This window comes from Aquarana catesbeiana, linkage group LG04 (genome assembly GCF_042186555.1).
Source record: "Aquarana catesbeiana isolate 2022-GZ linkage group LG04, ASM4218655v1, whole genome shotgun sequence".
Lineage (NCBI taxonomy): Eukaryota > Metazoa > Chordata > Amphibia > Anura > Ranidae > Aquarana > Aquarana catesbeiana.
Genome location: NC_133327.1, coordinates 40,014,467 through 40,031,020, shown reverse-complemented (window position 1 = coordinate 40,031,020; position 16,554 = coordinate 40,014,467). Strand labels below are relative to the sequence as shown.

General features: G+C 43.5%; 1 protein-coding gene across 1 annotated transcript in view; it reads left to right on the top strand.

The window, feature by feature from the left end:
- Window positions 1-16,554, top strand: part of LOC141141149 (uncharacterized) — a 140,747-nt gene that overhangs the window by 58,248 nt on the left and 65,945 nt on the right. Inside the window, exon 11 of the mRNA XM_073628854.1 lies at window positions 11,192-11,243. Within this exon, the coding sequence (XP_073484955.1) occupies window positions 11,192-11,243 (52 nt within the window). The remainder of the gene's footprint in view (window positions 1-11,191; window positions 11,244-16,554) is intronic.

The window sequence follows — 16,554 nt, the reverse complement described above, 5'->3', positions numbered from 1 at the left end:
ATTTGCGCACACTCGTGGAATGGTGACAAACTATGGTACCTAAAAATCTCTATAGGCAACGCTTTAAAAAAGTTAACGGTTACCAGGTTAGAGTTACAGAGGAGGTCTTTTGCTAGAATTATTGCTCTTACTCCAACGATTGCAGCGATACCACACATGTGTGATTTGAACACCTTTTACATATGCGGGGGGGACCTTAGCACTGAAATGTAAGCCTCTTTCTATGGTGAGAGCGCGTGTCTTGCATGCTTTCAGCACAAAGACCGGCGGATACTGGAAAGCTCCTGACGCATACTTGCGATTGGGAGCTTTCCAATCATGTGACCGCTGTGACAGCCAATCACAGCGGTCACATGATCAGAATGCCCGCCTTCAGGCATTTAGAACCTCTTAAAGGGCTGGGAGGCGCCTGTGGGAAGGGGTCAACTTAAAAAAGTAGCATAAAAAATAAAATAAATAAATTCAGTCCCAAGTACTCAGACTGGTCTTTAACAACCCTGTACCAATTCCACAGCCTGATATTGCACCTGATTAAGGATTAAGCCATTTAGGACCCCTGCTAGGAGACAATAACTAGCACTTCATTGGATGAAGGTGCGCCTGTCTTGAGCGCTGCAGCAGAGTCGCTGAAGATGGAGAGGTGGCCCCGACATGGTTGCTCTACCAGTGTATATTGTAGAGGTTAGTTGTCAATTTAGCAGCTGAGCATTAGGAGCACTGATGCAGTCTTGTTTATGAATGAAGCCTGCAAAAATGTAATTCATCATCATTTTAACCACTTCAGCCCCAAAAGGTTTTACCCACTTCATGACCAGGTCATTTTTTGCGATAGCTCATGAGTAAGCACTAACGTTAGTGCGAAACGTCAGCTCTCCTTTGACTGCTGTTATCTGTGATTTTGATGTGAACTTTTCCGAATAAACAAGGCTATTTTTTCAAGCGTGCGGCTGTCCAGAACCTATTCTTGTTTACTGGATAAGAAAACAGTCGGAGTAGGAGAGAGCACTAAAGTAAGGAAAAATTCACTGTAAAAACTGTGTGCTGTCTTAACTAGATGTTTTTCAGTAAAAGTTACAAGTTAACTCAAAGGTACTTGGTCTGAAGTCTTATAAATGGGTTGCATGTATTGGAGTATCAAAAGGACAAGGGCTTCTACCATCTGGGGATAATGAAGAAAGGAGAGAGGGCTACCATACAAGGGTTACATAGTTACATAATAGATGAGGTTGAAAAAAGACAAAAGTCCATCAAGTCCAACCTATGTGTGTGATTTTTTTGTCAGTATTACATTGTATATCCCTGTATGTTGTGGTCATTCAGGTGCTTATCTAATAGTTTTTTGAGATTATCGATGCTCCCCACTGAAACCACCGCCTGTGGAGGGGAATTCCGCATCCTTCCCGCTCTTACAGTAGAAAACCCTCTACGCAGTTTAAGGTTAAACTGCTTTGCTTCGAATTTTAGTGAATGGCTGCGTTTCTTATTAAATTTTCTTACGCAGAAAAGTTTTATCCTTATTGTGGGGTCACCAGTACGGTATTTGTACATTGAAATCACATCCCCTCTCAAGCATCTCTTCTCCAGAAGAGAGTTAATCATGCAAGAGAGTAGGAGGGTGGCTTAGCTAACAAACCATATACCTTTTAATAAAAAAAAAAAAAAAGACATCCTCAAACGGCAAGGACGTCACACCATCACACCACCACTATGCTAAATATATATGCTCCCAGCACCTGGGATGAACTGAATTTGGCAAGGATTGAGCCTCAAACTAAATCTAAGATGGCTGCAGTACCAAGCCTCAAAGATGGCCACCACCATACCAAGCTTTCATTTAAATCCAAGATGGCCACTGCAATACCAAAAAGGAAGAACCAAGTCTCATTTTAGATCCTACACAGCTACTGATACTCAGATAATAATAATAGCGCCTTTTTGGTATTGAGGTGGCCATCTTGGGTCTTGGACAGCCTGGGAGCTGTAGGGTCATCAGGTATTTTTTTTTTTCCAACAGGTGACTGGTACCAAGACTGACGATGCATTTAAAGCGAGGGATATTTTGGGGGATTTTAATTATTTTAATAAAGGGCTTGTCAAATGTTTGGGTGTCTATTTTTAGGTTACAACTTTGGCGGATTACAACATGGGGGGGTCCTTATTAAAGGGGGCATCCAAATTCCAATAATCCCCCACCCCCAGACCACCACAGTCACCAGGCAAGGGTTGTGGGGATGAGGCCCTTGCACTCATCAACATGTTGGCAAGGTGTTGTGCCAGGGAGGTCCCCCTGGCAGAGCACCCCTCCATGTTGAGGCCATAATGTTTGGGGATTCGGGGGTGGGCGCATGCTTGCCACCCCCCTTTTCATGGCCAGGCTGCAAGCTCGGTATAAGTGCAGTATAAGTGTCTGGTATGGATTTTAGGGGGACCTCATACATTTTTATTTTTCTTAAATCTTTACATCTTACATCTTTATTACACAGGGTAGTAATCATAGGTGTTAGGAGGGGGGCAATTTTAATAGTTTGGGTTAAGCCTAGTACACCTGATCAGAAAATTGTATGAAAAATACCGCTTTCGAAAAGATCGTCTGATAATATGATCATTAGTACACAGCTTTAAAGTGGTTCTAAAGTCTTAAGGTTTTTCCCCTACTGTATTCTCTGTTATAAAGGCCACCCCCCCAGCCCTCTTTATACTTACCTGAGCAGTGTCGCTCTCCCTCCCCACTGGGCAAATTCATAGCAGAAACTATTGGCTCCCATTCCTGCCAATAAAATCCAGGGCAGGGGCTAGCCTGGCTGTGTCAACAGATACAGACAGCTGGGCTCGGGAGCGAACCTGCATGTGTGCCACCATAGGAAGCGGCTTCCTATGGTGACACACAGAGAAGAGGAGCAGCTGAGAACACTGGAGGGGACCACAGAAGAGGAAGATAGGGGCTCATCTGTGAAAAATCATTGCAATGAGCAGGGAAGTATAACATTTTCATTTAAAAAAAATTGGAAGCTTTAGTGTCACTTTAACCGTTTCCGGACCAGCCGCTGCAATTATACTGAGGCCGGCTGGCTCCCCTGGGCGAGCCGTCATAGCTGTATGTCGGCTCTTTAAGACACTGTAGGAGGCATGCACACAGCCGTGTGTCCTCGGAGCCGATGCGAGTGCCCGGCGGGCACGATGACCACGGGGCACCCGCGATTGCTCGTGACAGAGCAAGAACCGGAATCTGTGTGTGTAAACACACAAATCCTGGTTCTGTCAGGGGAGAGGAGACCGATCATGTGTTCATACTAAGTATGAACACCGATCGGTCTCCTTCCCTAGTCAGTCCCATCCCCCCCACAGTTAGAACACACACTGAGGGAACACACTTAACCGCATGATCGCCCCCTAGTGTTAACCCCTTTCCTGCCAGTGACATTTATACCGTAATCAGTGCATTTTTATAGCACTGATCGCTGTATAAATGTCACTGGTCCCAAACAATGTGTCAAAAGTGTCCGATTTGTCCACCGCAATATCGCAGTACCGCTAAAAATCGCAGATCGCCGTCATTACTAGTAAAAAAAAATAATAATAAAAATGCCATAAATCTATCCCCTATTTTATAGAAGCTATAATTTTTGCTTGAAGCAATCACTATATGCTTATTGTGATTTTTTTTTACCAAAAATATGTAGAAGAATACATATCAGCCTAAACTGAGGATTTTTTTTTTTAAATTGGGATATTTATTATAGCAAAAAAGTAAAAGATATTGTGGGGTTTTTTCTTTTCAAAATTGTCGCTCTTCTTTTGTTTATAGCGCAAAAAATAAAAACCACAGAGGTGATCAAATACCACCAAAAGAAAGCTCTATTTGTGGGAAAAAAAGGACATAAATTTTGTTTGGGTACAACGTCACACGACTGCGCAATTGTCAGTTAAAGCGACGCAGTGGCGTATCGTAAAAAAGTGCCCCGTCAGGAAGGGGGGTAAATTATTGCGGGGCTGAAGTGATTAAAGAGTAACTCCACTTTTGTTGAGAAAAAAAAAACACTTCCCTCTGGGTGATCTATGTACATTGCCTGGATTTTAACAAACTTTGTTGCAGATTCCTACGTTTTGTTATTCTGAGAAAATAACTTGTGTCCATGTGGAAAAAATCTAATGGGAGTGGTTTCATAATTATTAATCAACTGCTGCACCTGCAGGGCTCTGAGGAAAATTGCAGGGTCTGTATGCCTTTAGATGTGATTTCCTATTGGGAGTATCTCACCAAAAATTAGATTTTTGTTGCAGGGGATGCCTGATATCTGATTTGTATATTAAGCCTTGTACACGCGATCGGATTTTCCGCTGACAAAACCGCGGAATTTTGTCCAAAGGGCGTTGGCCCCAAACTTGTCTTGCATACAAATGGCACACAATTGTCGGCCAACAAACACAAACGTAGTGACGTACTACGTGCTTTTTCAGCTCTTTAGCGCCACCCTTTGGGCTTCTTCTGCTAATTTTTTGTTAGTAGAAGTTTGGTGAGTGTTGATTCGCGCTTTTCAGTCTGTTTCTGAACGGCCCTTCGTCAACCAGCCATGTTGCGGAATCAGAGGAGATAACGCGTTATTTATTATTGGCCTTGGAGTTATTGCTTTGACCCAAGTCCATTCCAGGAACAGGAGGAGGAGGATTCCTTTGATCAAAAATTGGTTGCTTTATTAAACGTGACCAATTATGTCATATGCCTTTGCTGCGGGAGCTCCAGGAGAATAATTCAGATGATTTTCGGAATCATCTCCAGATGATGGACCCCTGCTTTCACCAACTCTTGGCATTGTTGATCCCCTATATTAAGAAGCAGGACACATGCATGAGGCTTTTATTTTATTTTTTGGTTGAATAATAATGATTTGATTTGGTATATTTTCTATATTTTTGGATGCATAGAATGGACTTTTTGGTTAAGTTCTATTGGCAGATAGCGTGTCAGATTTTATTTGTTTTCTTTTTTTAAATGCACAATAAAAAATTGTGTAGAATAATACTTGGCTATGAGTTTTACTTCAAATGACAGTTTGGGAGTAGGCAGTTACATTTTAAAAAATACAATGTAAAATTAACAAGGGACACCAACATAGTTGTATCTTTGATATAAAAAAACTACGGGATAATAGTGTTGTGGCAACTTGCACCAAAAAAAATAACAAGCATAATAATATTATTCTTGATATCACTAGAAAAAAAAAGCCTTTGAAAATTTGTTTGCAATAACTCCATCAGTATCACCAGCAAAGCAGCTTCATTATTATCCGATTAAAGAAGAAGAGAATTGTGCGCTGCATTTCAAGATTTCATAATTTCCCACGTCACGAATGTTCATTCTCCATTACGAACGCTAGTTTACAAGACCGACCGCTTTTGGCTCATCCTTGCTTCCGAGCATGCGTGTTTGTACTTTGGACTTTTGTCCGACGAACTTGTGTACATACGATTGGAAAATCCAACAACAGACATTTGTCCGCGGAAATTTTTAAAGCCTGCCATCCAACATTTGTCCGTGGAAAATCCAACAACAATTGTCCAATGGAACGTATAAACAGTCAGATTTTCTGCCAACAGCCTGTCATCACACAATTCCCGGAAAATCTGATGTTGTGTACGAGGTTTTAGTGTAGACTTCTGGGAAAATCCATGAGCCAATCACACAAGCAGGAAATTATGTTTCTGGGGTGCGTTCTGTACACATTGTGTGTACAGGTCACCTTCAGGTAGCCATATTGCATTGCATTTTACAGAAAATCACAGTGCTGCAGATTGAAAATGAAAGGTAATTTTTAGACATATTCAATTAGAATATGACTTGAGTCGCAGTTGTATATGCTAAATTTTTTGTTTTATTCTCCATAAAACTAGAGTTACCCTTTAAGCAGGAATTCAACTTTAACCACTTGCCGCCCGCCATATAGCAAAATGACGGCGGCAAAGTGGTTTCAATATCCTGACCGGACGTCATATGTCATGATCAGGATATTGAGCCACTGCGCGCCCCCGGGGGCGCGCTTCGCGGTGATCGTTGTTGCAGTGTGTCAGTCTGACACACCGCAACTCCGATCTAGGTAAAGAGTCTCTGACGGAGACTCTTTACCACGTAATCAGCCGTGTCCAATCACAGCTGATCACGATGTAAATAGGAAGAGCCGGTGATCGGCTTTTCCTCACTCGTGTCTGACAGAGGCGAGTAGAGGAGAGCCGATCGGCTGCTCTCCTGACAGGGGGGTCTGTGCTGATTGTTTATCAGCACAGCCCCCCCTCGGATCCCACCCTGGACCACCAGGGAAGCCGCCCAGGACCACCAGGGAAGCCGCACAGGACCACAAGGATGTCCATCCCCACTGGACCACCAGGTATGCCCCATAGACCCCCAGGGAAATACCAATCGGTGCCCAGGCAGCTGCCAATCTGTGCCCAGGCAGCTGCCAATCAGTGCCCACTCCAATGCCTACAACTGCCAGTGCCACTAGGGATGCCTATCAGTGCCTCATATCAGTGCCACGTATCAGTGCCCATCAGTGCCACATATAAGTGCCCATCAGTGCCCAGCAGTGCCGCCTATCAGTGCCCATCAGTACTCAGCAGTGCCGCCTATCAGTGCTCATCAGTGCCGCCTATCAGTGCCACCCATAAGAACCCATCTTTGCAGCCTTTGAGTGCCCATCAGGGCCCACCAGTGCCACCCAGTGCCATCCATGAGTGCCCATCAGTGCCACCTATCAATGCCCATCAGTGCTGCATATCAGTGCCACCCATCAGTGCCGCCTACCAGTGCCCATCAGTGCCGCATATTAGTGCCCATCACCAGTGCCCGTCAGTGCCCACTCATTGGTGCCACCTCATTGATGCCGCCTTATCAGTGCCTGTCAGTGCTGCCTCATCAGCGATCATCAGTGAAAGAGAAAACTTACTTATTTACAAAAATTTTTAACAGAAACAAAAGCAAAACTTTAATTTTTTTCAAAATTTGTTTAGCAAAAAATAAAAACCGCAGAGGTGATCAAATACCACCAAAAGAAAGCTCTATTTGTGGGAACAAAATGATAAAAATTTTGTTTGGGTACAGTGCAGCATGACCATGCAATTGTCATTCAAACTGCGACAGCACTGAAAGCTGATAATTGGTCTGGGCAGGAAGGTGTATAAGTGCTTTGTATTGAAGTGGTTAAATGTGTTCTTTTATGCCTATAGGCAACTATAGATTTGAACTAAGAGAGGGAGAAGGGGACAAAGCATATTTACCATTCTTTACGGAAAAAAAAAAATATGGCTGCCATTGCACACATAATAAAAAAAAAAAAAATCATACAGACACATATACACAATCCTATCCCCACAGACGATCCAGAGGCAGGAGAAAAACCCTAGCAAAGCATGGGGAAAAAATCCTTCCTGATCCCCCGAGAGGCAATCCGATATTCCCTGGATCAACTTTACCTATAAATGTTAGTATTCAGTTATATTATGTACATACCTTTTTAGTTCACTGTGTCATTTAACCGTTTGCCGACCAGCCGCTGTCATTATACTGCGGCAGGCCTGTGCTGGCCATCGGGACTACCGGGAGTTTCCCGGTGGGCTGATTGGCAGTGGGCCACTACACTTCTCTGACTCTCTCCGAGTCTCCATTGTCATTAACGCCGGGCGGCTCCGCTCCTGCACCCGGCGGGCGGCGTCACACAAACACCGGCATCATCACGCTAGCTGCCACTAGTCACTCCCCCAGGCACTCCCCCTAACATTACAGCCTTGGGTGGCCTCTTTGTCCCGGCGCCGTGATGTCACTCACGGCCGGAGGGCGGAGGCGGCCCGGGGACATAGGAGGAGGTGGAGCCAGGGCGTAGCATTGCAAGCAAACCTGCAAGACTGCAACCAAGAGGAGCCGAGCGCCGCTGAGGAGGAGGATTCGGAACCTTACCAGTCCAGAACCAAGTTGCAGGCAGCAAGCAAGTACAGTACAGTGACAGTCAGACCAAATCTATAGTGTGATTCAAGTAAGCACTGCCACTAATACTTTACTAATAATAATAGTAACTGAATATGAAGCATGGCGGGGGGAGGGGGGTAGGGGTAAATCTGTACTGTAAATCCCAAATCCTGTCCACCAATCAGCTAATCTCCCAACTCCTGTTGTTTAGGAAAAAAAAAAACTTTTCTAGGTCTCTCCTTTTTCAGTGGGGGCTGGGGGACTGAAAGCAGACTATTTCATAACTTTCAGTTTTGGGCAGTTTAATCCGCAGCAGCACACTACACAGGCAAGCCTGTGCTATATCAGTACACTGGTGCCAGCCGGGAGCGCTGCTGCGGATTAATACACCTAAAGCCGAAAGTGATGAAATAGTCCACTTTCTGTCCCCCAGCCCCTACAGAACACAGGAGAGACCTAGAAAAGTTTAATTTTCTAAACAGCTACACAACGGGAGTCGGGAGATTAGCTGATTGGTGGACAGGATTTGGGAGTCCCCATCCACACACCCCCCAGTTTCCTCCAGTTCTAGTTACCCAGCTCTGTGGTGCCCAGGAGAAAGTGAGAGGACCAGATGTACCAGCGGTGCACAGCTGGTCCTGGGCTCCCAGCTCCAGAGGAACCACCTGCAGGACAAGCACTGTACCTGGGACCTAGGTAGAAGAAGCTGTGCAGACCAGGTACTGGGGGACTAACATTTATGGGCATTGATCAGGCTGCATTAATGGGCACTGGTGATGCTGCATTAAGGGGTACTGGTGTGTTTGCATTATTGGGCACTGGTGTGGCCGCGCTGATAGGCACTGATGTGGCTGCACTGATGGGCACTGATCAGGCTGCATTAATGGGCACCGGTGAGGCTACATTAATGGGCACTGGTGTGGCTGCATTAATGGGCACTGGTTTGGCTGCATTTTTGGGCACTGGTGCTTCTGCGCTGATGGGCACTGATGTGGTCGCACTGATCAGGCTGCATTAATGGGCACTGTAGAGGTTGCATTAATGGGCACTGGTGTGGCTGTGCTGATGGGCACTACTGTGGCTGTGCTGATGGGCACTGATCCGGCTGCATTAATGGACACTGGTGTGTCTGCACTGATGGGCACTGATCAGGCTGCATCAATGGGCACTGGTGAGGCTGCATTAATGGGCACTGGTGTCGCTATGCCCTGTCCTATGCCCAATGGTGGAATGTTTTTACTTTTTTTTTTTTGCGCAATTGCATATAGTTTACATACTGTTTTTGTACGTGTTTGCAAAATTAAAGTGGGCCAGTCTGGATGAAGTCCAGGGCCAAATTTTTGTCCCAGTCCAGCCCTGTACTGCGGTAGGTTGGCACGATCCCGCGAAACATCATGGCCGTACATCGGCTCGTGGGATCGATATAGCAGGCACGCACGCAGCCGAAGCATGCGCGCATGCACCTGCTGGACAGCAGGTGTGCTGATGCTCGTGGCCGACGGTCGCAATGACCACCGGCCACGAGCGATCGCGAGCATGAAGGACAAAACACGGAAGTGTGTGTGTAAACACACAAATCTGTGTTTTGTTCTGAGAGGAATGACAGATTGTGTGTTCCTATTAGCTAGGAACCACAATCTGTCACTCCCTCTAGTTAGTCCACTCCCCCTTCAGTTAGAATCACCTCCCAGGGAACACCGTTAACCCCTCGATCGCCCCCTAGTGTTAACCCCTTCACTGCCAGTGACATTTTTACAGTAATCAATGCATTTTTATAGCACTGATCGCTGTATTAATACCAATGGTCCCAAAAGTGTGTCAAAATTGTCTGATGTGTCCGCCAAAATGTCACAGTCCCGATAAAAATCGCAGATCGCTGCCATTACTAGTAAAAAAAAAATAATAATAAAAATGCTATAAATCTATCCCCTTTTTTGTAGACGCTATAACTTTTGCACAAACCAAATAATATACACTTATTGCAATTTTTTTACCAAAAATGTGTAGAAGAATACATATCGGCCTAAACTGAGAAAAAATTAGCTTTTTTTTTTTTTAAAAAAAGGGGGTTATTAATTACAGCAAAAAGTAAAAAATATTGTGTTTTTTTTTTTTTCAAAATTGTCGCACTTTTTTGTTTATAGCGCAAAAAATAAAAACCGCAGAGGTGATCAAATACCACCAAAATAAAGCTCCATTTATGGGGAAAAAATGGACATCAATTTTGTTTGGGAGCAGCGTTGCACGACCACACAATTGTCAGTTAAAGCGACGCAGTGCTGTATCGCAAAAAGTGCTCTTGTCAGGAAGGGGGTAAATTCTTCCGGGGCTGCAGTGGTTAAAATAAATGCAGCTAGAAATACAGAAACACTGGAGCTGATTTACTAAGACTAGAGCGTGCAAAATCTGATGCAGCTGTGCATGGTCAGCTTCTAACTTCAGATTGTTCAATTAAGCTTTGAAAAGAAAAAAAATGGAAGCGGATTGGTTTCTATGCAGAGCTGAACCAGATTTTGCATACTCAAATTTTAGTAAATCAGCCCCACTGTTTTTTTTATAACTTTTATAGGATCATAATTTACAGTTGAAAGATAAATATGCTATAAAAAAAAAAAAATGGAACAATAACCAATATTCTGCATGGTTGTCTCCTTGTGGACATTGTGCAGCATGGTGTGTGTTTATTGCAGCAGGGGAGGAGAAGAGGCGTAGCCTTAGAATCTGTGGATTCAAACATCAACAGACTCTGTTAAGCTCAACACACTGGCATATAAAACAGAATAACAGAGAAGGATATCTAAGAAGAGACCAACCTGTTTTCAGAGCACCAGCAGTGAAGGTTAGGATCTCTAAAATTGTTGCTTTTATTTATGTTTTTGTGTTTTTTTTATTCAACTTGTACATAAACATGTAATATTGTCAAATATGTATGTACTACGACTATCTTCACCTAGAAGATATGCTGTAGCTGTAATCTATAACGTATCTAGGGAGGGTTCCTATATTATACACAGATATTTGGGTAACATTGTGTTTGCTGTAGTTTATTCTATCTTAGTATGTTATGTAGTACTATAGACTTGTAAAGGGAGGAGGGTGAGGAGGAGATGGGAGGAAAAAACAGCCATGCAGACACAGTCTATAGTGTTTAAAGCTTTAAAGGACACCTGTTTTATAGGAGAAAGCTAAGCTGCAACTGGAAACTGACATCTTAAAATTGCAATAACGTGTCAACAGTCTTTGCAAGCAGCTTCTGGACCGAGAGCACCTTCCAGGGTCTGGCCTGGATGTAAGAATCAAGAAATATAGTATCAATCTATAATAAACATCATAAAATGAAATACAGATGTAGTCCCATTCTGCATCCTACATAACACACAATGTTACATATTAAAAACAAACATAGCTACGTAAAACACACAATGTAAATAAGATAAACACCCTACTCAGTCTACGTCATATTACACCCTCAACCCCTCCCTCTGGAATTCAACAGTCGGACAGCTCAGGAAAAAAAAAAACTCTATTATGAAGACTGGTGGTAATCAAGACTATGGGTCTCTCCATATGAATGATTTTAGCAAATAATTTGCAGATTATTACTTCTTTTCTGAAGAAATTGCTGGTTGATCTACCACTGCCTTGACTGGTGTAAGGCTGATGTGCTAGATGTCCTACCAACCACCCTTAGCCCCCTTTTACTTAACCTTAAATTACTAAATTAAACACATAACACCTTCTGGATTAAATGGCCAACAATGGCCCCTTTATTAATTCCAAACATAACAACTTTCTAAAAATAACCTTTTTATTTTAATATATATATATATATATATATATATATATATATATATATATATATATATACACATAACATATATATAACCCAAACATTTTAACTGACTGCTACGCCTGAGGTTCCTGAAAGAAGGTAATACTATCTGATCGGCTGTCCACCACCACCAGGCATCCTGGCCCCCAGCCGCGATTCCACCAGCACAGGGTCAAATAATTACCACCTCCTTGTACCATTCAGCTTGATGACCGATAGCCCATATTTCAAGATAGGGAAGGTACTCATTACGAGATAGGCCCCAACCCTTACCACATCATATATTTTATATATATATATATATATATATATATATATATATATATATATATATACCAACCACCATTCTGACCTTCAGGAACCAGAGACCCCTGCCACCAGTACCCGAAACAACAAAACAGAGAAAAACACAAACACGCATACCATATAGCTGCCTAAAGGGAGGGTGGGAGGGAAAACAACTGCTTGTGTGTTGCCTCTTACACGTCTCATGCTCCACTGTCTGGCTCCACCCCCGCCCCCACTAATAGACACAGGACATGCTGGCTAGCACCACCCTGTATCCACACTGTCCCTACCTCTTCCTGCACCCAACTTCCTGGTGCATCTTTGCCCAGCATCCCCCAGTCATGTGATCCTCTCCACTAAGCTTCCCTTGGCTTCGGGTTCTTTCTCAACCTTTTGAATCTGGAGAAACCTTTGAAATTATTTTCCGGTCTCAGGAAACCCCTGCTAATAATTCATATAACTACAGCTTACTGTAGAACTTGAAGTTCCATCCAGTACTTGTCTGGATAAAGGTTGTCTCCTGGGGGCTCTAGCCCCCATTGTTCCAAGCTGCGTCCCAGAAGTATTTCCTTTCACTTTCTGTGCACAGCAACGTGGACCAGGGATACATTATTATGATAGTCAATGGGAAGAATGCTACTTACATTTGTGGTCAGTTGGAGGAATTCCTCTCTAACGGATAGCTAAAAAGATCATTGGTGTCACTGAGAACTTACAGTATCTGAGGGACAGCAATTGTTCCTTGCTCAAGGAACCCCTGGAAAACCTCTGGTGGAACCCTAGTGTTCTACAAACCTTGGTTGAGAAAGGTTGATCTACCACCATGTTGTATTGTTACCTCATGCTGCATTGCTTTTCCTACCCTGATTCCTCTCACATGTGTGGTTTAGCTGTGCTCACCTATGGGTGTCACCTGGTATTCTGTGGGCTTGTATTTCCTTCCTTTTCCTTCCATCACTTCCTGGCCCACCACCTAATTTGTTTGCCTGCATAAGACCTACTCAGTATAGTGCACATTGTCTGAGCAATGACACACGTTTCTGGCTGTTTACTAATTGTGTATCCTGTGCCTGGCTATCCATGTACCAACCCTGGCTTTGGTCAATGTCTGTGCTTGTTTGCTGCCTGTCCTGACTTTGGCTTGTCTCCTACTGTTTGAATTTTGCACACATGAGTGGTCTCTGCATCCTCAAGTGGGTGTACCTGGGGGCTGTGGACTGGTTCCAGTTTGCTGCAAGTCCATCCCAACCATCAGCGGCCCTGGTGAAGAAGCAGGTTGGGGCTTAGACTCTGCACACTGGGGAACCCCGAGTTGGTGATCTACAAGGACTCCTTACCACAGAAACTTAACAGGTGTATGGTGATACACCTTTTTACATCTTCCAGCATCAGTTTCCATTGTGGCTCTGGGAATTAAGTCACATGACATGATCTGATAAAGAAGTTGGTGGCTTTCCCCATGCCAGATGTTGGAATTACAAGTCTAAACTAGCAGATATCTATATAATGCCCAGCATATGTCACTGACTATGGGTCCCCCTCTTATTGATGTTTTAATTGTCTCTACTAAGGACCATCAGCCAAATATATCTTATTAGTACTGGCCTTGGAAAAATTCCCCATTTTCCCAGCCCCGTCTTCATCTCACCTTTTGGATGTACTGCTATAAAAGGCTAAGACTAGTGATGAGCTTGGGTTTGCGCTTAATGTGGGCCACATTAGGTTAATAATACCACCAACATCCCTGCCCCTTTGTGTACATGTAGCTGCAGAACTGGGAATGCCCTGGCTGCAGAAGATTGGGAGACAGTGGGCAAGAGTCACAGCCTCCTTCCAGGCTTGCTTTGTACCAAAATTCGGACCAATCCTGAGCTCCTTTTTTTCCTAAGACCCTTTCAGCTATTTATTATCTCTCATTAAATATTTAGTGTCTTTTCATAGAAATATTGCCTCACATAATTGACTCCAAATACAAGTGTATGCTAACAATCACACTTCAACCGAGGAGGCAACAATGGAACCTATAAACTAACCCTTTTTTACAGCCCTATACAGCAATGGACACTTTAACCAGGGGTCCAGTGTTAAAGCTTAAGGTAGAGTGGGAAATATCTAAAGTCTTTTTTATTTCCACCATTTTGGGAGATTTCTCCTCACTTCCTGTCTATTGTTTATATGTGGCATAGAACAGGAAGTGAGAAAAAAGCTTCTAATAGGAACACAGGCACTAATAAATTTAGCTTGTGAAAGGGTTAGAACCCTTGTCAGGATTTTACTGCTGCCTGTGTCCCTATTAGGCATATTTCACCTCACTTCCCAGTCAGACATAATGGGAAATTAGGATAAATTACCTGAATGTGGATACAGACATTTCCATTTGATGTTTCAGTGACACTGGTGCAAGAAATGGGGGTGCAGTCGTCATCCTGATAAGCTGGCATAGAGATCAATAAAAAAGGGTAAGAATTTCTGACCCTTTCTCGTTTTATCAAAAAAGGCTTTTATTTTATTTTTCTGCATCCCCATCAGATATTTTTTATCACTTTCTGTCCTGACAGAAACAAAAACCTGACAAAGGCACCACACCTCCTAAATGGGATACAGATAGCATTTAAAATATAAAAGCCTTTGGCCATGTACATGCTAAACGCAACTAAACTATATATTTCTGTTCTGTGAGGCACTACATGAGCCCCATCTCTTCGAGAATGGTTTCAGAGAATTAATAAAATTGCTGAAATGAAGGAACTGATTGCCATCTCGCACAACACTCTAAATTCACCTCCTGCTGGACACATTTCCAGACGATACCAGATTATGCCCACATCATGGGTGCTGATCCCAGTCAGCTCCTGTAGAATATGAAGCCCATTCCCTCCACACCAGTGTCACTGATTCTCAGGCTTCCTGACACTCGCTAAGGGCTATTTCTGTGGTTCAGCTAATCATCCCAATGAAGACTGCCAGATGGTCTGTCAGCCTCCTAGGCTTTTGCACACACCACTGATGCTATGCATGTTTCTTCCCCCTTTTGCAAGCTACAGTTACTTTAGTTTTTTTCACTCCCTCCCTTTTTTTCCAAGTCTACAGCTCAATACACACTTTGTATGGTTATTACTTGGAGTAGTTTCCTTGACAAGCTTTGAAATGTTGGCCATAGAGACAAGATGCTCGCCCTGTAACGGTCTTTGAATATCAACAAATTTGACTTGCCTTTATTATGCTGAGTGTTGTTTCTACGAAAATTACTGATGCTTGTTTTCATTGCATCCTTGTGTATTCCTAGGCCCTTGGGCTCATGTATTTATTATTATTATACAGGATTTATATAGCGCCAACAGTTTACGGAGCACTTTACAATATAAAAGGGAGACCATACAGTTATAATACAATAAAATACAAGAGGATTAAGAGGGCCCTGCTCAAAAGAGCTTACAATCTAATAGGGTGGGGCGGGTGGTACAAAAGGTTGTAACTGTGGGGAATGAGCTGATGGAAGTGGTAAAAGATTAGTTAGAGACATGACAGGCTTTCCTGAAGAGATGAGTTTTCAGGGATCGCCTGAAGGTAGAAAGAGTAGGGGATATCCAGACAGGCGGAGGTAGCGAGTGCCAGAGGATGGGAGAGGCTCTGGAGAAATCCTGGAGACGAGCATGGGAGGAGGGACGAGAGAGCTTGAGGGTAGAAGGTCTTGAGAAGAGCGGAGAGGACGATTTGGTTGATATTTGGAGACAAGATTGGTGATGTAGCTCGGGGCATAGTTGTGAATGGCTTTGTATGTTGTGGTTAGTATTTTGAATTTAATTCGCTGGGTGATTGGGAGCCAGAGTAGGGATTGGAGGAGAGGGTTGGCAGACACTGAGTGGTTGGTAAGGTGTATAAGTCTGGCAGCAGCATTCATGATAGACTGAAGAGGGGATAGCCTATGGAGAGGCAGGCCAATGAGAAGGGAGTTGCAATAGTCAAGGCGAGAGATAACAAGGGAGTGAATGAGGAGCTTGGTGGTTTCATTAGTTAAAAAGGGGAAATTTTAGAGATGTTACGGAGGTGAATTCTACAAACTTTTGACAATGATTGAATTTGAGGCTGAAATGACAAGTCAGAGTCTAGGATTACACCTAGTACCCTGGCGTGAGGGGAGGGACTGATAGTTGCATTGTTGATTTTGATGGAAAAGTCATAGAGGGGGGCACGGGCGGGGGGAATATTAATAGCTCAGTTTTAGAGAGATTTAGTTTAAAGATGCGACATCAATGCTGATATGTCAGTTAGTACGTTAGTAATGCGAGAAGAGACTGAAGGAGTCAAGAAGGTTATTTTCACTGAGGTAGGAGCTAAGATGGTTGTAGACTAAGCGTTCTAGAAGTTTAGAGGTGAATGGGAGCAATGAGATGGGTCTTAAGTTGTTCAGGTTGGTGGGGTCCAGTGAGGGCTTTTTAAGTATGGGAGTGATCTGCGCATGTTTTAGAGGGGAGGGGAA